This window comes from Anser anser (genome assembly GCF_964211835.1).
Source record: "Anser anser genome assembly, chromosome: 17".
Lineage (NCBI taxonomy): Eukaryota > Metazoa > Chordata > Aves > Anseriformes > Anatidae > Anser > Anser anser.
The window spans coordinates 4,035,921-4,057,275 of NC_139738.1; the positions used below are offsets into that span (position 1 = coordinate 4,035,921).

General features: G+C 45.1%; 1 protein-coding gene across 11 annotated transcripts in view; it reads right to left on the minus strand.

Moving 5' to 3' along the window:
* The window catches only part of RERE (arginine-glutamic acid dipeptide repeats), a 233,381-nt gene that overhangs the window by 36,625 nt on the left and 175,401 nt on the right, over positions 1-21,355 (minus strand). For 8 of the 11 annotated variants that reach the window (XM_083803235.1, XM_083803239.1, XM_083803240.1 and 5 more), the window contains one exon: positions 13,610-13,690. The exons of 1 other annotated variant lie outside the window; for it this stretch is intronic. In XM_083803235.1, the coding sequence (XP_083659361.1) occupies positions 13,610-13,690 (81 nt within the window). Of the gene's footprint in view, positions 1-7,468; positions 13,586-13,609; positions 13,691-13,939; positions 14,372-21,355 lie in introns of those variants that run through there. 2 more of the 11 variants (XM_083803237.1, XM_083803236.1) reach the window with 2 other exon arrangements.

Genomic DNA, 21,355 nt, shown 5'->3' on the forward strand with positions numbered 1-21,355 from the left:
AACGTCAGCTTTAATTATGGCAGAGATGAGGCAAAATAAGGCAGAGGCAAGAAAGCCTTGGCAGCATCTAACTTAACTTTCCCGCTGCCCTTCAACAAGAACTCTTCTAATGAAACAAAATGCAAAGCCCCACTATGAATTGCAGATGAAAGCGACCTTGGGGAGTGAGGGAGAGGAGGAATAAAAGCAGACGGGGGCTCTCGGGATGGTCGGTACCTCGAAGGCCAGCTGAACTCAGCCCTGTCCTTCCACTTGCTGACCTGGACAGGTCTCACGGCAGTGCCAGAGCAAAGCACGCCCACCAAGAGCCGTCTATCCAGCCACCAGCTTCCTCCTCACTGTTTTTCCCCTGCACTGCTCCATCTGTAAAGACCCTGACAGATGTTCATCCAACTAAAGGAACTACCTCTTCTCATTAGCCTTGCTTTTGCCAACGGAGGGCTACAGCTACAGGGAAGTTGCAAAGGCTGGAGGGTGATGAGCAGGCTGTTTGGGAGGGAGGTTACACAACGGGCTCTTTTCAGCGAGGGAGAAAAGATGATGTATTCCTGGAGAGAGAATGAAGCAAGAATATCCAAAAATCAGCAGTCCAAAGAACTTCTTACTCCTAAGATAAGAAGTCCCAGCTAGCCTGGTTTTTCCTCCTGTTTTAACGTGACCTTTATGGAACGATGAAGCAGGACCGAGCAGTACACCAGAAAGGCTGTTTATCTACAGCCTGCAGCATCACAGCCACCTTCAGCTGCGAGGTGACAACTAGAGAAATCAAACACAACGTGAAGCCCGAAGTTTGAAAAGTTCCCTCTCTCTTCTACGTAAGGTGACTTGAAAAGGTTAAAGCTGTGCTTCAGTAACTCAAAAGAACAAAAAGTTAACGCTGGCTTGGCAAAGACGGAAATATATAAATATGTAAGAAGTATTCAGTGGGAGTTTACGTGAATTTGTTGCACACTATTTAATTGCCGGAGCAATGAAAACTTGTACAAGCACAATTTCTAAATGTCAGCATGGTGTGTTTTTTTTTGAAGAGCGATGACTCAAGATTGTGTAAACACGGGATAAGCACTAGGAAAGAGTAAATGGAGGAGGAGGGAAAATGGTAGGGCAATTTTCACTTAAATGCTTAACAACCCCGTTCATTTGTCTTCGGCAGCGCTATCGATATGCTCCAAGGAAAAACATTCAGAAGTCACCGTGGGGCAAGTGGGGTCGTTCATAATGACCATGACCAGCAGCTTATAATAATCTCCATCTCCCTACAGTAGATACACAACTATTAAATAAAACTTGCCAAAATTAAACGCATTTTTCCCAAACATATTTTGGACAGCTACAGGTTAAAACTCTCTGGTTGTTCAAACCTAACCAAGACTTCAGCTTCTTCCTTTTCATCCTTTAGCTGAAAACCATTTGTAGCATTTCTGAAAGGCTTACAAGTGTAAGAAACATACAGATTTCTCAGAAACAAAAACATTACTCACCTTACAAGAATATAAATAATGGAAGGACAGAGAGGAGACCTGTGTGCCCACGGTGAGCAGACAAATTCTTTTTAGAAGCTCTTATGCTCACAACAAAAGACTGTTCTAAAGCCAGGCAACAAAAATCCATCACATCAAATAGCACAGAATAAGAACATGAGCTGGAATTGTTAAATCAATACAACTTTAACACAGCATTGAAGGTGGAAGGCCTTTGTCCATGTCACTTCATCATACCAAGGTGAAAGTCCAGATACGCAACCCACAGAGTTATTCTACCTGCTGGATCTGATGCAACAGTGGGGACTGGGATGAATGCGCTTTTCCACATGCTCTTTGAGCATCCAGAGCGTGCACGGTTTATGGCTCATTTTTAATCACACCTGAACCTGCAAATTATTAAATTCTGCAGAACAAAACCAGGGTCAAAACCAAAAGACACTCACTTTTGCAAATTACGTTCTTCCAGTATCTAAGACATTATACACTGCAACTTTTCTGCTCTAGGATGGCGAAAGGAAACCTAAGCAGGAAGCCTAGTCCTCGCTGACATCCAGGTTGCAGAGAAGTCAAGCTCCAGTGAAATACAACGATCGAATGCGAAGAATGCTGTACAGGCAAGAAAGCTGCACCCCAAGCAAGTGCACAATCTCTGATGGGGTAATGATGCTTACAGGACGCACCCTCTCCTCCAGAGGCAACACACACTGCGCATTTGGGGCTTTCAAAATTAGTAAGCGCGCATTTATAATGGCAAAGCCTCCCTCTCCTTATCTTGGGCTGCTCAGTTGAGAAGTATCACCCCCGAGCATCAAAACTATTGGTAAGCAAAACCTGTAACAAGACAGGCCAACATTAAGGTACAAAGACAACCACAAAGAAAGCAATGCACTAAAATTAGCACAAGTTCGTCTTGCATTAAAGCACTGGCAGGGCTGGGAGTGATTCCAGAATGCGAGATTTAATTGGTGGTGGTGTATGGAATATCTGCACTGTATTTTCTCCTTGAGTGCCCCACAGTCCTCCCTAGGTCGTTCCCAGCTCCCTGTGCTACGCGGTCCAGCTGCAGTGACTCCAAGATCACGATAGCCAAGCATGCCCTGGCTTAGGAAAGCCAAGCAATGCAGTTAGCCCCGCACGTTTTCTGAATTCATTATCAACACTAAAGGCCTAAAAGAGACTTCAGGGAAGAAAAAGGAACGTACGAAAAGCAGCAGCGGTAGGGCTGCAGGAACAAGAAAAAGAAAAGGGTTGGTTTTACAGTTTAATGGGTTTTCTGTTTTGTGTTTGGCGGTTTGTATTTTTGGGGGTTGGCATGATGTATTTCTGCAGTTCCCTCCTACGGGCAATTCAGGTAATGAAAAATTCAGGCTTTGGCAAGGATCGCTTTCTGAGCCATAAAGAAAAAGAAAAGAAAAAAAGAACCGTAATTAAGCTTACCGGAAACAAAGCTAACCAAACTCGAACAGTAACAAAGGGCAACACAAACACGTTGACTGTATCACATCTTTCTTGCTGGCCAAAAGCCCAGAGTTTTCATTCCCCCCCGAATTTCACAATAGCACTAACAAGCCCCAGCCCGGGGCGCCCAGCTCCTCTACAGACTAGGTTTGTGTGAGGTCAGCTTTTCAGAAGGTCAAAAACGCAGCATGTGGAAAGTGTTAAGACTTTTATGTAGTAGAGGAGGTTCTTAAAACTACTACTGTTCGACTCAGAAATCTTGGAGCTTCACAGATCATTAGAGGTTTCTGAACCACAGAGAGAAGGGCAGAGTTAGCAAAATAAATCAGGAGTTCCTGTGGGACGTGCTAGTGCTTACACAACAAGAGGCACCAGGCACAAAGCAGGCTCAAGAATTAAACAACAGGGAGGACTTCTCAAATTGCATGAGGAATGAGCTGGTTTCTAACCTGGAATGCACTCTCCCTTTCTTTAAAGGTTAGGATCTAGAGACATCGTACGAAATAATTCAGCCTGTGTCAGGCAAATTCGGAGGCAGGGAAAAAGGAGCGCAGAGAGGATGTCTGGGGGAGGGAGGAGAGGACTGAGACAAACTGTTCCATCCAGCGAGAACGATGCGGCTCGTCACGGCAGCCCGAGTACTTCTCAGCACCTCCTGAACGGCAGATTTCTCTTACTGCTGCACAGGAATTTGGGAGCGTAAAAAGAAACAGCATTCCCTGCCAATTTTCGATTTATCGGGTGACCAGAACCAGTAAGGACTTCCCAACCATCAGTATGTTCGATTTCGTCATTAATCTCAGGGCACTTGGTCCATTTCTGAAGACCCCAAGTTCTTAAACCCCGTGATTACATGGGAACCCCCTCGCCCACTTACACCTCCTGCAAGTTTCTAACTTCATGTTTGCGAAGAAAAGAGGAATTGAAAACTTTCATCTTGACAGATACAACCCAGAAGGAACTCCCTCCGACATTCTAAGGTTTTTTAACATATAGGATGTAAAAAGAAAAAGGCTTTCTGTGGAAGCTGCTTTGGCTACTCGACGTCTGATGGCACTCTGTGGCTGGGGTCGGATTTGCAGCCTTCCTCCCACCCTGCAGACCGAGCTGACCACCCGGCAGAACACACTGCTTCCCTCAGGGACACGCTGCCGGGACAAAACCAGGTGTTTACCCAAAAGAATAACACCACCACCCCTAAGAAACCAGTAGTGGTCTGGGGGCCTGATAAGCATTTTTCTTTCAGAAATATGAAGGGGAAATGGCAATACATGGGATTTCAGCTTCTGATGTTAAATGACCTGTTATCACCCCAGACCGCCTTGGTTTCCCCTGCGCTACAGCCCCTTGAAACAAAAGCCACTATTCTTAACTCCTTGTTCTCAGTTTATTCCACAATCTGTATAATTCCAGGGAGTTTTCCTTGGCAAGGAAAAAAACAAAAAACAAACCCCAGCAATCCAGCAATCAAGCACTGCTTCTTTTTTACAGCTGGCTTGAAACAAAACTGACAAAATGAGTGCATCTGTCTGCCCAAGTTATTGTTGTCTTGCTCTCAGTACAGTTATAGCAGCATATTACAGGATATTTACGACTGAATAATGTATTTGGGGGCTGATTTTACGCCAAGAGAACACCAGATACATACAGTTCTTACAGTGCCATCTGGGGCAGGAAGCAACGATTAAGGCCGATGATCTGTTGTATAAGGGGAAAGCGAATTTCATGCCCAGCGGGACAGGGAAGACGCATTAAGAAGTAGAGTTTACTCTCTGCCAACACCTGATGGCTTCTTCTGGGGCAATTGTTTGCCCCCAAAGGTGTGTGTGTGCTGTGTTGAGCCAAGCATCCTGGTCCACAACTTTCTGGGTGCCCACGTTAAGGAACCACCAGCTGCGTTGCACCACCAGCAGCTCCACATCGCCTCGACTCCCCTGTAAGCACAAACCTCACAGCAGGCCAAAACTACTCACATTTACTTACTTCTTGAGCTGGAACATTCAAAGAAAACTGCTGCAATACCTTTTGAAACGGTAATCTCTCCCTCAGATGGTGAATACACACTTGAGACAACACCTGGGTAGCTCTTCCAAAAACCCTGAGCTAGGTGGGTGTCATCCCGTTACGTCAGCTACAATCTGATTTCTGCTCCCTCGTTCATCAATGGCATATTAGGAATTAAACTTTGTTATCCCTAACTAGGATAAGAAAGTAATGAGGGTGACAAGGAGGAAAAACTCAAGCTGCAAGACAGAGAGCTTGTTCCTCAAACATAAGCAAGCCACCACTCTGGCAAAAATTGTCCTGAGCAGTCTGCACTGGCCTCCAGCAGAAAATAAGGATAAAATTTGGTCCAAATACGCAAATACACAAACCCTGATTTCACAAAGGCCATAAACTTTTAAGTTTAAACACACAAGTTGAGCGAGCTGCAAAAACTGCTTGGGTTTCATTGCAGTTTGTCAACAAACCAGACCCGAGTAATTACCATAAAACTTACCGTTTCTCAACCCAACTCCACATCTTCCGTATCTGGAAGCCCCTTCTAAAAATTCCTGCATCTGCTCCATACAGAATTTTTTTTTTTTTAACAAGTTAGCTTAGATAAGACAAACGGCCTACCCAGCACCAGGCAGATATCATCTGCAGCACCAATACGATGCTATTCCAACTTGAGGCCTACATTGTGTTCTCCCCTTCAGGGCTTTTTTTCCCCCAAAAAATGGACAATATCATCTTAAAATACCACATTAATGCTTAAAAATCTAACTTGCCATAAAACAAAGCCGCTGAGCCATACACATCTTCCAGTGACTAAATCAAGTACTTATAGGACACGATTTGTTCAACAACACTTTTATACCAATAATACAGTATAAATATAAATGGTATAAATAGCATTAAGGACATCAGGGCATATCTTCCTGCTTTGCCACAGATGTGTTCTGTTTCCCTGAGCAGGTCACTAGGTTGGCTTCTGCCTCAGCTCCTCACCTGCAAAAACCCAACAGCGCTGCCTTTTAGGTGCAAGACTAAAGATCCTGAGATCCTTAGGTGTCACTTGGGGGTATATAAAGCTAGCACCCCAAGAGGATACTTCTAGAATCTTTCTCTACCAAGCCATTTCAAAAACCAGACACTGGGCAGGATTATACAAATCTCTTCCTGCAGTTACCCAAATTTTGTAACACTAACACTGTTCTAGGACAGGATGTTCCACAAATATCACTGTTGTTTCAAATGACTCGTCTATTTTTGCCCTTCTGAAAGCCATCTCGAAGTTTTAGTATCTTCAGTCACTGCCTGGATGGGAAACAAACAAGAGTTTGTTTGGTGCACAGCATCCGTGGAAAAGAATCTTGCCAGGATAAAAGACTCCATCCTGAAAATAAACAGTACAATTTCTCAAACAGATACCTATTTTATGTATCTGAGATTCACAGGACCTTAGGATTGATGTCTGCAGATTTGATGCAATCTGACAACTGCTGAAAAAGAAGAAAAGCCAACACCTTTCCTCGCAGGGAAAGAAAAATGCAGAATAAAAAGTACACAGTTGGTGATGAACAGAAACGTTCCCTTCAGCGTCGATAAAAAAAAAAAAAAAGAGAATTCACAGTAAGAAAATAAACAAAACAATAAAATGCCTTACTTTGGTGAATTATAAACAGAAGGTAAGGAAAATGCGGTGTAACAGGATTACGAGGAGTCACGGAAGCATTGTTCTCTCTCACTTGTGGAGAGAAAGACTCGGACAATATTGTATCAATTTCCCAAATAATCTTGGTTTAGATCTTCAAATACATACTTTTCCCTACAAAGCAGAAATTGTCCTTTTTGGCTCTCTGACAGAACACAATGCAATTGCCTAATGGCCTTCTTTTGCTTGCAACAATATTTTACCTCCACCTACCTCTAAACCTTCAGAGAAAAATAAACAATGGGTTTCAATCTTGTAAAGTAAAATAAAAAAAACAGAGTGCAAACAGAGTTGATTTATTATCCATACTAAATGCAATTCTAGAGTCCAGTTGGCACAGTGAATGCACCTTCTATTTTTATGCTCTTCACCTACAAAGGTTTCTTAGTGAGAAACACAAATAAGCAGCCCAGTTTCTGAGCTGATGACGCTGTAAATTACCTTCACAGCACAAAAGTAAAACGCAATAGAAAATGAAGAAAGCGAGCTTAAGAGATTTAAACCAAATAAAAACAAAGCACAGCAGGTACTTTCTATCTCTGGCTTTCCTTGCTGTGAAATTGAGAGCCACAGAGGTATGCAAAAGGGTTTTGGGGCTTTGGACGATGGAACCCCAGTCCATGATCGGTGGCCCTGGGTGAGCAGGCAGCAGTCGATGTAAGAAGGCAGCTCACAGTGCGAGGGTTTAGAGAGAAGCGAGATACTCCAGGATATGCTATGTTTAAAGAAGAAACTTGTGAAGAGGAAAGGAAAGGGACAGCAACATGTAAACCACGGGGTAGGAACCGCTGCCAGCCCAAAGCACGCAGCTGGCAGCTCTACTCACCTCCGAGACCGAGACCAGCTCTGGAGATGAAGACAACACGGTGTACACCCGAGGTAAACCGCAACTTTCACGTCTCTTTAGGACCTTTACAAACCTTCAGTTCTATTATCCAATAAAATGATGACATTTGCAATAGGTTTAACAGTTAAACTCACAGAAACGAGCCGAATCGCACTGAGCACACATCCCCAGCTCCCCTCAGATGATCTGGTCATTGTGAACAGCTTTAGGCTCGGCGCCACTTAAATCTAGGAATACCTCCATCTGAGCTCAGCTTCTCAGAAAATCAGCTTTTTCAGCATTTCATAAAATTCTCTGGCTTGCTTATTCTGCTCCTGGTGAGAAGCATGAACTGGATTACTGTATGCCTCCTCGGTACCCTGCTTTATCTTAAAGCCAAACATTCCCGTTTAGAGTCCCCCCCTCAATCAGCTCAGCTAGTCACTCATTAAAAAAAGGGCAAAAAAATAAAAATGGCAACATGTTCCCTACAGAAGTTTGTTATGCAAACGACCCGATGGTTTCACTTAAGACAGGAAAAGCAACCAACCGATGCCCCGGCCTGCTTTCAGAGCTGGCTGAGGCCCAGTAGGATATCTGCTGTGACTAAAGAAAAAAAAAAAGTCCTATGCTATCGTTCTTAAAACGTGAAGCCCAGTCCCTGTTTTACCAAGAACAAAACCCTCCGAGTGTAACAGCCGTGCGATGGAAGCACTAGCAGCAGCGAGCAGAGCTGAAATGAAAAGCAGTGGCTGTTTATGTTGGCAGTCACTTCAAACCCTAATGGAAAATTTCAGCTCTGCCTGCATCGAGGCTACAGCAAGTTATTAAGGAAAAAGGTTCAGCTTTCAAACAGAAAAGGCTTGCGTAGCTCGTCCCTTTCTGAACGCTCCTGCAGCAAAGACAAGTCAGGAAATAATAGGGCTGGGCCACGCAGCGTATTAATATGCTCTCATTAGGGAAATACACCATCAAACAAAACCTAGTTCTTCTGGGAAGGGAGAGCAGCGATAACGCCCGGGCTGCAGCCACAATCCAATTCAGCTACCGGTAAAAGTAAGTTACACCACTACGTGTAAATATTAAAAAGTCAATGTAGGGCTAACTAATCACTTTTTAGTGAGGGACCTACAGATATTCACCTAATTATCCCCCTCTTTATCAAAGGAAAGCTGCGATTTGAGCAATTATGCTGCAGGAGGACGGTTGCCACCCGCGTGCCCCGGGGCATTTTGCACTAGCACTGCCGGGCTGTTTGCTGACCCGACCAGCACAGCACAGAGCCGCGTCGGTCGGAGGACGAACACCTTGCCAGGCTCCACATATGGCAACCGCCGTGACCTTTCAGCCGCCGCACATTTGTGCTATATTTAAGAGCTACTCAGGAAGCCAATATTGTGTATTATGTAACACAAGATTAAGCATTAATGAGGCAAGAATAAAATTGTTTATCTAAACTCCAATCTAAAATTAAACAGAAGTTTATGCTGAAAGCTCACATTGCACTCGTGTTGTCTCCTAACATTAACAGAGGACAGCTTATTTAGTCTCAGGGATAAATCCCAAACAGCATTCAGTTGGGCAGGATTTTTACTACCATAACAGAGAATATTTTTCCTAAAGAAGAAATCGGTGCACGTTTAGTCTGCAGGCACATGAGAAAGCACCCTGCAGGTATTTTGATCTAAGGGAGGCAGTTGATATTCATTACTTTTATTTACACTGTGTTTTAAAGCTAAATACGGAAGCATCCACCCAGAGGTAAGACCTTCAGATCACACTCTGCTGTCTCTTGCCAAGCAGCCAAACCAAAAATCATACACAGCAGAGATGCCTATGTGCTTAACGGAGAAATTCAAAACAAAATTAGACCAAAGCCTGCAAGTCTCCACAAAGGTTCACTGTTCTGTTTTTAGACTTCTCCCTCAGCAAGCAGCTCCACAAGGCTCACCAGGGGAAGAGACGAGCAGACAATTAGACCACGGCCACAATCCGTGCACCATGAACTCCTCTGATGAATGCACGAGGAGTCATTCGAGAACCTCAAAGCGTTCAGGGAGGTGTCAGCCCCACTTTTAAAAAGAGGCAGAAGAAGTAATAAGTACTTGGGCCTATTCCCATGGAAGGTATTTCCAAAGCCTGAATTCAACTGCAGCAAATGTGGTGGCCAGTGACTAACACGTGTTATTAGGCTTAAGCCTAAGCAGACCTACCAGCAGGAAAATCACAAACGACCCCTCCACTTCTAGTGGCCAACACGTTGGAGTTCCGCTGGTCAGACAACACATTTAATACAAAGAGGGCTGCGGGAGCTCCAGTGGAAGAAGACCCAGCTCTGAATGCGAGCAAGCTGACACCGTGATGTGGTGTCCTCCTCCTGGACCTGTGTTTCTATTTACCTTTTGCACATCACCGACACAGAGCTAAGCTATTTACGAGAACGCAGAAAAACATGCCCTGATCTTGTAGGCATTTAAGTCCATTTATCACGTGCCCATCGATGCTGGTACTTCTGAAACTCTCCAATTCAAGTAGCTCAGCGTAATCACCTGAAGAATTCGGAGTGGGAATCGTTAACGCTTTGAGAATCCTGTATATCACCAAGTTTTAGCGAATTAACCCAAAACAGGAAGAAAAAAGCACTGACAAAGCCAAATCAGATAATTATGAAACCTTGCTGCTAGCTGTTTATCTTGCATCTCACAACACAGGAATTTAAATGGAAGTTATTCACGAAAACTGGTCGTGTCACAAAGATGTCTCTAAAAGTTCGTGGCTTACCATGGGGAAGAATCCAAAATGTAAGCATGACCCAAAGGACACAAGAGTACTTCCCAAACTGGGCGACAAGGGAGAGCTACTCAAGAGGAAGGGGAAAGGAAGGACACAAGAGAACGGAGGGACAGATACATACAGTTGAGCAGAAACCCAAGGAAGTTTCAGAAGCTCTATTTAAGCCCATCTACATGGAGGCAATTTTTCTCCAGAGCATCACACGGTTAACGCTGATCCAGCCTTAAAGCCACTGGCTTTCCTTAATCAACCTCAGCACTCCCGTTTCAGCAGGGGGCATGCTCAGATAAGAGCTGGTTTAGTTCCCGTGTCTCTTGCTCATAAAAGCCTGAAGAGAAAGAATGCTACAGCTATTTACGCTCGTGCCCACTGGGAACCTCTCTTAGACATAATCGCTTTGAAATAAACTGGATGAGGGAAGACCTAAACAAAAACACTGCTTTGATATGAAGTCAATGTTTTCTTTCATAAAGATCTTTTCTGGCTGGTTATTCATTCAGAAGTAACTACGTTAAAAACGTTGAAAAAAATGTGTTACATTAGTTAAAACATTCACTGAGGAGCACAGGGGTTTCTTAACAGCTCACATGAACTGCAGAGAGAGAAAAAAAAGCAAAGGCACAACTCAGATAGGGCATTTCTTAACATGCTTGTGAAAACTTCCTACAGTATGGCTCAATTCTCACCTCTCCATGGCCACTGTACACCTTCCAATATTATAAAAGAAAGTGTCACATGAACCTCTAACTTCTGACTTCCTTTACAGTAGCATCAGCTCGATTTAATATAAAATAGGCCTAGTCTTCACAGTAATTTGGTATTTCTATTGTATTACTTATCTTCCACCCCTGCAATGTTCCAACTGCAGGGCTTAAGGAGGCATTAGGAGTTCTTTCCCGGAGAAAGCAGCCTAAGTATCTAGAAAAGGCATGCATTATACAAAAAGCAAGGAAAATAAGGAGATTTAACTTTAAGTGGGTTTTCCAGAGAAGAAAAAAGCCTGCCTCCCCTCGCCACAGACTTCAGCGACTGGTTAGGTAAACTCCTAATAAATAAGAAGTGTGTAGGCTGTACTGACCTATAACCTGGTTTCCATTTAGGGCAAGTCACTTCAAGAATGTCCCTGTCTCATTTTCAAGCAGCTTTTGCAGGACTTGGGAGTTGCTGTAGTTCCCTTGTGTGCCTATAAAGGCTTTTAGAGTTCTACCTCATGTTAATATGGTGGCTAAACAGGAAAATAAGGCCTGTTTTCTAGCATTTCTGGAATTGCTAGGGGGTTACTTCACATCACAATAGAAGAATGACAAGCAAAGTCTCTGAAATTATTCTGATGACCTAAAAATACACAAATTAATTCCAGAACCTTGTAATTTGCAATATTCCTCATACCACTCTAAGGAGGAAAAGCAAAACTGGATAGGCAGATACTATTTACTACAGCCTTTATCCTGTGGGTCTTACTACAGCAAAACTGCTGCAAATTTTGTCTGAAAACAGAGTGGGAATTAAAAGAGAGCAGAAGGGAGACCTGTGGGCAAAAATAGGAAACAGAGATTAAACAATCTGTTGTCGGTCAAAGGTTACTTGTAGATCAGTTACCACTAGAGGCTAAAACAGCCTGCTCAAAACCACGAACACACGGCTTCCAGTTGCTCAAACTTAGTAGTTAGTCTTCCCGACAGTAAAAATTCAGACCTAATGAAACAAAAATCTACCACTTGCACAATAATAGCCTGTATCAAATTTCACACCACTTGCAAACCTTTTACAGAGCCTTCGGCCTGATATCCAAACGCAAACAGCAGAAGTCAAGTAGCAGAAACAGGGTCAGGCACATGCCCCCAGCTCTCAGGTCTTTAGTTTTTCTTTTCTCCTGCAAACTCTTTTTCTCTAGCACAAAGAGACATGTTTTATTTAAAGCTGTATTTCATACTCACTGTAATTCAAACTTTAAAAGAGTACTTTTGCCTCTTGGTAACTTCACTATCACCAGAATGCATTCTAAAGTAAACACAAATCTGTCCTAAATGCATTGCTAGGAGTTGCTCTAAAGCGGAGACGAAAGGGCTGCTGAAGCTGACTATGTGCTGCTAGGAGCACACTCTTTCAGCATTCCTTCTAAGCTGCCATCTTTCCAACATTGGGCCTCAAAATTGTGCCTCAAAATCCAACTAAATACCAAAGCAAGGTCTACCTACACTTGCTCGGTAACTAAGTTTTCCTGTCGTTCTCAAGGCAATCGGTGAACAGAGACGCTGGCTGAGGCACCCCAGGAATCGCTTCACCCTCCCCTTCCTATTTGACTCACACACTTATTAGCTATTTACTGATGAAAGACTGATATCACAGGGTCACGTCACAAGAACATCTCAGAAGGGGAGAAAGGAAGCATCTTACAGTACGCAGGTTTTACAGGTTGTAAAATATTTTCACAGCAGTGCTCCTCCTTTCATCCAAGTTCCACACAAACAAACAGAAAGTCTAAACGACCTCTTCTTGGTTATGCTTTAAATAAATATTTTCAGAACCATTAATGCAAGCACACTGAAAATGCTAAAAACCAGTTACTCTGCCTCACTTTTCATGGAGTTATCCCCCCTTCTAAATTCAGAACAAACATGAACGCTGCTTTCTAAAACCGCCCTCCCAGCAGTTAAATGACACCTGCAGAATGGAAACCGAAGCTTCTAGAGAGGCTCAGCAATTAGGACTAATGGAAAACTAACTAGATTCCCAAGGCTTCCCAACCCTTCTTTCCTTTGAAGAAGTCAACCACTCCTCCCTGCCCGCCCTCCTCCTAAGCACTTGCCAGGGTTTTTAATAGAATTTGACAGTTAGGCAGCCTGATGAAGTTCAGATCGATTCAGAAACTCAAGTTCCACCTCTGCTGTCCGCACGCTTCAGGAAGCGAGGAGTTAAAAACGCCACCACGGATGGTGCAGGTCGGAGAGCAGCCGCACATACCTCCTCCTCCTTCCACGTTCAATTAGATTCTGTTTTGTTTTCGGCTTTCTTTAATTACCCGCTGCCATTCGAGCCCAACTTGGTGACATAAATGTATTATCCCATCGCAATGTCAGAATTTAAAATTAGATTTAGCCCCCCAGAAATACACTTCATCCAACCTTAATGACTCGGTCCAGCAACGACGCCGATTTTATGTAACAGCTTTCACGCTAAGACCTAAAAACTGCACTAAAAATTATAGCCACCTTTGCCGGCTGTACGTTTTCTCTTGCATTAATCCGAAAGGGATCAAATTCGGGGTGAAAAGGAAACAGTTCTGCGAGATCAAACACTGAAGCAGCAGGAGAAAAAGCAAATTACATAAAGTCCGAATGTACTCACAGTCTCCTTATTCGGAAGCAACTCCTTTCGGATCCTGAAGAAGTTCTTGCCGTACTGCCTCAACCCCTTAATAAAACGTTTCTGCGATAAAAGATAACAAAAATAGCATGTCAGCAGAGGGGAAAACAAAAAGATCTCGGTAATCAGCACAACTGCCAAACTGTTCAGAGCGCAAGGACTGCCGATGGAAGGAAACGCACACGTACGCAGCGACGGAGCAGGCAGAAAAGGCTTCGAAAAGCCCCCGAAAAAGAGAGAAAAAAATCAAGCCAGATCCCTTCCTATGTCAAACTTCCAGCGTTTGAAGCTTTAGAAGAAGAAAGTCAGTACCGCAGCCGCTCCTTCTCCGCCACGGCCGCAATCTTCGCCGCGCGTCCCTCAGCGCTGCTGCCCGACCGGGAGGAAGGCGGCGGAGAGGAGGAGGAGGAGGAAGAGGAGGAAGAGGAGGAGGAGGCTCCGCAGGAGGTGCCGGGGGGCTCAACGCGTTCCCCCCGGCTTCGCCCTTCCTGACGCCCGCTCCCGGGGAAGCTCCCCCCGGCGGCTCGGCCGCTTCCCTCCGCCGGCTCCGCAGCCGCTGAGGGGGGCCGGGGGGCTCTGCGGGGAAGCTCCGGGGTCCCCCCGGGACTCGACCCCGGCTCCGGGGGCCGCTGGCAGCGGGGAGAAGGGCGGCGGGGGCCGGGCGGAGCGGCGCGGAGCAGCCGCCGGGAGCTGAGGCGAGCCGGGGGCCGGGCGGGAGGCGGCGGCCGCCCAGCGTGTGATGGCGGCGGGGCTGGGCGCCGCGGGCGCGCCGCAAAAGGCGGCCTGGATCGCCCCACACGCACACAACCCCACAAAACACAACCCCACAAAACCCCCCCGGAGCCCTCGGCTGCCCCCCGCGGCTGTCCCCCCCCTTCCCGGTACGGCGGCGGGGAGACGAAGGCCCGAGCCCCCAGGGCACGAACCGAGCGCTGCCTGTGAGGGAAGGGGAGCAGGGCACGAAGGAGAGGAGCAGCAGCAGCTCCCCCAGTACAAACGCACCCAGCAGGCTGGCTTAATGCCTTCTGGGCTAAGTCTTCTTGCAAACACCGACGTGAGGGAGGTGGGCAAGAGTTAGGGGCTTCCACACTGTGGTGGCCAGGGAATTTGAGGAAGGGCAATCAATTTTCTGCCACACCAGCACTCTGCACGCCCCACAAGTGCCCACCACAACACCGAGCCTCCGGCAGATCACTGGGCAGACCTGCTCCCACCCGAGGAGATCTTTCATAGAATCACAGAACTATTTCCTCACCTCACCGCGACCCTCCAAACCATAAGACCACCAGGGTTCCCATGGAGACAGCCGGGGGCACAGGGACATAAACAAACACCCCCTGGTCCATGCTCTGAGATCTCAACCCTGTGGGGTTCAAACCTACACCCACTCCCCCTAAATCAGGGTACCCAGCACGCAGGAGTCGACAGGAGTTGAGTTCAGCACCTGGGGCGCTCGTGATCCCACACCGGGCCCCTTGGATTAATGGCACGGTCCCAGCCCTGCACACCCAAAGATCACCAGATACCAAGCTGCCCACAGCCTGTGTGCTGATCCGCATGCATACCTCTGGCTGTTTACCATGTGAATGGCGAGGAATTTTAATTACACCGAGGGGGGGGACACCATGTACACACCTCTGCCACCTTGTGTTTCTGGGCTAGAAAAGATGGCAGTGGCACCATCCTCCTCCAGCCAGGCCCGGCATCCCGAAAGAGCAGCGCCAGTCCTGTCTACAGCTTATGGCAAAGAATGAAAACCAACTACATGCAGGAGGATTTAAGAGCAGGCAATCCAAAGGGAGCTCGGACTGTTCACACCACTGCCTCCTGGGCGCTATCAGCAGTACGGCACTTCTGCGGCATCAGCTAACAGCATATGGGAGAACTTGACATGAAAAGCTGGGGGGAAGGAGGAGAAATCAGAGCTGTGACACTCCAGCCATGGGTGAAAGGCACGGGGAACAGGAGAGCACAACGTGGTCCCCATAAAGAGGAAAGGCCTGGTTTCCTATTCCTCATTTTACCTAACACTTACTACGGTGTACCTGAATTCTCAGGGGAGAAGTCTATTCATCTTCTTCAGAAGGTTTCTAACCAAACTCTTTTACATTTGCTTCGTATTCTTATTCAACTATCAAAAACTAAAGCAAACAAAACCAACCAAACCAACCAACCAGCTATGACAAACTGTTTTCCATTTGACTCAGGAGACGTCAAAAATCCCTACCGGGAACATCAGCCTAGCAGAGCCTGTCTGAGGGAGCCTGAAACGCCGCCCCAGGTTTCAAAACGTGACTGAAGGCCGTCCTTCTGGCGCTCCGAAACCCCGGGCAATTATACTGCCACCTTTATCAGTGTCGTATAAAATGAGCACCAGGCCACTGAGCCAGTGCAAGAAGCTATAAAATAGTTGTGTCTACTCAAAGGCACGAGACAGCCACTCTTCTCAACAACCACACATAAAAAGCAGTTCAATAAACTTAGATAGAAAATCTGAAACTTAAGGCTTGGGTTTTTGTGGTTTTGTTTTTTTTTTTTTAAACGTTTTCTCTTCCACATTTTCCTTCCCGTTCTTCCATTAATTCAGGCATTACGTTCAGCTCTCGCTCAGCCCGCAACAAAACCAGCTACCGCTTTTCTCCAAGTCCAGCACAAGAGACCTCTCCTAAACGCATTTAAATATTGAGAACCAAATAGTCACACACCAAATCAGAAGCGACCTGTTGTTCTTCTGTCTGTCATAAAACAGGCTGCCTAACACAGTTTGAATTCTCTCTCCTCACAAATGACATGCAACAAATTTTATGGCTGCATTTTAACAGTGCAGGAGACGTGGCACTCGCAGAAGGTATCAGCAAACGACAGCCGACGAATTAAAGTAGCCTTGCAGTACAACGAGCCTTAAACCCATGGATGCATGAGAACGGAGCTCTGGTAAAAAAAACCAAGTGGCTCTAGAGCACAATGGTTTGAAAATCCAAATTCTGTATTTTGAAAAATTAAGATAAACATTCCAATTTTACCACTTAAGTAATGTTTTTAAGTTAGACATATGACAGGACTGTCAGCATTATTGTTTGTACTGTCACCGAAGACAAACTGTAACACAGCTGACAAAAATACTACGGGTAATTATTGTTGTGAAGCAGCATTAGGAAATCCCATGGCTTGCTAGGTCAGTCAATATTGACAGTCAGAGATATTTTATGAAGTGGTTACCATGGCTATTGACCAGCCAGAACACAAGATCTCCTAATGCCATTTTATAATTTGAGCTTCCCCAGTAAAATTTATTAGGTTCTACAGTATCCTGCTCCAATGTGTAAACAGGGAGCTATAAATAACCAAGGAAGAACAAGGAACAAGCATGTTAATGTTTGCATATGTGTTCCTTGCAGGTCCCATATTTTATCCCGAGAAACAAATATCATGACAAGATACACAAAGCCATTATGTTCTGACTAACAGAGCTCAGATGGCATGTTTATCAATGTGATGATAATGCCATTGCAAAGCTGTAGTTAAGGTTATGCGTCAGGGTTTCTATTATCAAGAGACTACAGCTTGGCAGGAAAAATTTGCTGCTGCATGCTGAAATTCAGCACCCCAGGTTTTAACTGGGAACTGAGGCTCCCAGTTCACTTTTCATCTTGTTTACTGCACAAATCGAAGATACGGCTGACTCTAAAAGCACACAAGAATAACATCTAGTAAAAAATAACCTGTTTAATCAATTTAAGAATTTCAAATGGAAACCTCATGGGCTTCAGAAAGGCAGGACGAGTGATAAAACTGCAAATTTGTAACTCCTACTAATATGTCTCTTCTGAGGTGATGCTTCAATCGGGTTTAGATCAAATGTATTTTCTTTAAGAGAAGCCATGTGTTATTTCTTTCCCTTCCCATGACTCCCACCTGGTTAATTAATGAAAAACATGTTGTAATGCAATACATTTGCAAACACACAAATACAGAGGCTTTTCTGTTCCTTCTTAATCCAACGAATAAGGATTTTTCCTCAATTTTTCTAAAAGAAAAAAAATCCCCTCTTTAGACCATGTCCAAGAACAACAAGTTCTTCTCTCAAACATTTCCTTAAATTATGAGTGTATAAAAAAGGGAAGTTAGAGTGGGAAACACCGTATGATTTTTTTTCCAATACAGATTTTATGATCATGAAAGCAATAGGTACAGTGCACGTTTTGAAAGGCCTGAGATTTGCTAGGCAGATGCCAGCTGAAGTTGTCACCATCTTCCACGTTTAATGCACCTTATTAAGTTTTATAGTAAATGTGCTAAGAAGATTTACAGGGCTTTAATAGTTAACAGCAAATAAACACTAAATGCGTAAAAGCATCTTTATTTCTTAAATTTCACAGGATGAAAAATTATGGCAGTTATTCTGGAAAGAAAATGAGATTTGGTTGTATCTGCAAAACTCTTAAATGTTCAGCACATTTATAGATCGCCCCAAACAATTTTTAGCATGCAGACATAGTATACGCACATTGGCTGGATTTCAGCACGCAGAGTACATTTTATTAAAAGCTTGGCTGGTTTTTAACATTATATTTCGCTTATGTGTGTACAGTGCAAATAAAGGCATTTGCTGATAAGGTTAAATGATACATACTGTCCTCCAGGAACAGAAGTATCCTGACAGTTGCCTTAAGACAAGGAGACAGGTTAACCTGAAGACGCCAGGTATCTCCTACAGAACATAACTTCCCTTATTCACAGTTATTGTCCCACCAAATTACACCTGGCTATAGCAGAAAATGATGCTAATATTTACTGTATCATTACCTCAGAGGAGTTGTGTATGCCCAGTAGCAGATAGGACCAAGTACTGCTCAGCAAATGATTCCAGCAAGAACCAAAAAAGGTGTTTTATGTTACAGGGAACGCAGCCTGGCACCTGGCAGCTGCACGATGGTGATGCAGACGGAGAGATGGACAGACATTGTCTGGTCACTGAGTCAAACGCTTCCAGAGCACAACACTAAGAGACTCAAATCCCACCACACGAAGAGGACAGAAAGCTACAGAAGAAAAGAGGGAGAAAAAAAAATTTCTAGCGTCACGGGAGAGGGCTGGAGGGAGACTCCAGAGGAATTTCTCAGCCTCAGGACGCCCATCCTTGGGCCAGAAGGGGACTGGTCCCGAGGTAAGAGGATATCCTAGGTTACAGCAGTAGAGTACGGAACGAGCATCGTGACCCAGCAAAGCTCACCCGAAACCTCTAAAATCAGTCTGCTGGGAAAGGAACTGTCAAGAAAAATCTATATTCAGGCCTCTACTATGTTCCTTTAATATGGCCTGCTGCTGGGAGAACAGGATATGCTTCAACCTCATCTGAACTTCCTTTGTTTTATTGTTTCCTGTCACTACCGTAACTCTGCTTTATGTTTTTTAAATTTAATTTTGAAGTAGCCAGCAATTTTACCCTTCGCAGCAGCACGAGTATCCAGCGCTCGTTACATCAGTTAACAGCAAGCTTGCAAAAATCACCCAGCTGGCAAACTTGTTTAATGCGGAGGCCCCGTAAGCCTTCCCTAAGCATCTCTGCGTGCCGCTGCCCTGGCCTCAGCGTTGGAGACACCGCATCGGAGAGGTGCGAGCACATCTCATGCCCATAAGTGGAAGCTGTAGTAAATCTTCGGAGAAATATCTGTGCCTCTGCTGCTTGCTTAGGGCCATCTGCCTTTAGCCTACAGCATGTCTCAGGTTGGGGATGGGACTGCTCTGTCCCACCTCCTTCACAGCACTTCTCTGTCCCCTGCAGCACGCAGGGCCGTCACTGACCCGCACGTTTGAGTCTTCTCCCGAGGAGACTGCACCAAGGCAGAGGTCGTGATTACAGGGCCTCATTGCTCTTCCCTAACACAATCGAAGGTAGGAGAAATTGCTCACAGGGTGGTTCCAGCAACTGCTTGAAGAGGTCTGCAACCCTGTGCTGTAGTGAGATGGCCTGTGCTCCATGACTGCTGTACACACAAGCGCTTCCCGGATCCATCTGGCCCGCAGGTGGTCGTGGAGCAGCGGTGCAGCGATGCTTCACCCTACTTCTGAGCAGCAGCGCACAGCGGCAGCGAAGCACTAGCCCTCATACCTGCCAGTCACCCCCTCAACGCCAGCTGCTGTTGCTCAATCACCAGCCACTCGCCTTGAAATGACACGTTTTGGGAGAAGTGGCGGTTGTTGTTGGAGGGTTCTGTTGTTTGCTTTTTTAATGTGCCCCTTCCGTGACTCTGAACAGGTAAATGCTTCGTAAATTGGGACACCAATGTGCTTCCAGACTGCCAGGCCAAGAGGGAAGGCACGCGCAGGTGATTGCTCTGCACAGAAGCGCTGGAAGAGGAGAATCTTCTATGTCTGTGGGTGGGTATGGGTACTTTTTGTTGTTGTTAAAAGCATCCTTTACCTCCAAAATATACATGATTTTCTTCTTCATTATGCAAGATTGCGACCTTAGTTCACAACACATACTAAAACCAAATTCACCCTTAACAGATAGCAGCCTGCTTATTTTTCTTGTGCATTTCTTACAATTAATCTTTTTCTTTTTTCTCCAGGCAAAATTCTCCTTTGAGTTTCATATTCTGAAAATCAAGTTCTTTTTTCACCAAGGCCTTTAACTCAAAGATAATATGGAAAAAAAAAACCACAAACAACATTTTAATGGTGTTCATTAAATACCCATCTATATTTAAGGGAACCAACATTCTCATCGGATTTTCAATGCAGCTCTTCAGAGTGCATTGCTGGTCATCTACATGCCATAAATCCATACACCCCCAGGCCATATGCCTGTAAGATCACCTGTCCTTTATGAACTGAAAAAGACAAGAAATGTATCAGCGGCAAGGCCTAAAAGGTGCTGAGCAATTAGCTCTCCCTCCCCTTGGGGTCACTTTGTATTCCTGCAAAATTACACCCTACATCTCAACCTGAGCACCAGGGGCTCAGCCCCGAAGCCTCGCAGTGATGCGGAGGCGCGCAGCACCACCGGAGCCCGTTCCGGATACCCAGAGCCGCACACACAGACGGAGAGTCATTAAGCAGCCTCCCTCAAGGGAATGCCAAAAGATCCTGAAATGATAATGATCCCCCTGCCATGGTGCTGCACTGGTAGCTTTTGTTTTGAACAATAGATCTCCCATGATACCTCTCGCTCGCTGAAAATACTGGTGTTAAGTGAGCATGAGCACAGCTGTGTGTAAATTACATATATAAACAGATTAGATTTGTATATTTATACTGGATGCAAACACATTAATAGCACATTTGCATACACAGTTGGCTAAATGAGACTGCATGCAGAGCAGGATTACTGGTTACAAACACATTTATTTAGAATTTTCAATAACGTATTTATACTGCCATTCCAGAGGTCAGAGTGGATTCATCATCCCTTCTCTCCTCTCTCCCTTCCTACGAGAATGCAGAAACACTCTTGCCGTGGTACCAGCCGCGTGCCTCTGACCCTGAACCACACCTGGTCTGGGAAAAGGGCTCCCAAGCTAGCTGCAGGAACAGCCCGGGTGCTCACCTCAAGGTTTCCCAAATTCATTTCTATTTATTTTTATCGGGGATGATGCTTTAAGGGGGGAAGAGTTCTAAAACGCAGCACAGTGCAAACTACAGCCCAATTGTCAGTTTCTCCATCTCTTCTTTCCTTTCTCAGCTTCATGCCAAGGATCAATGCAGAAACCTGCATCAAAGGCA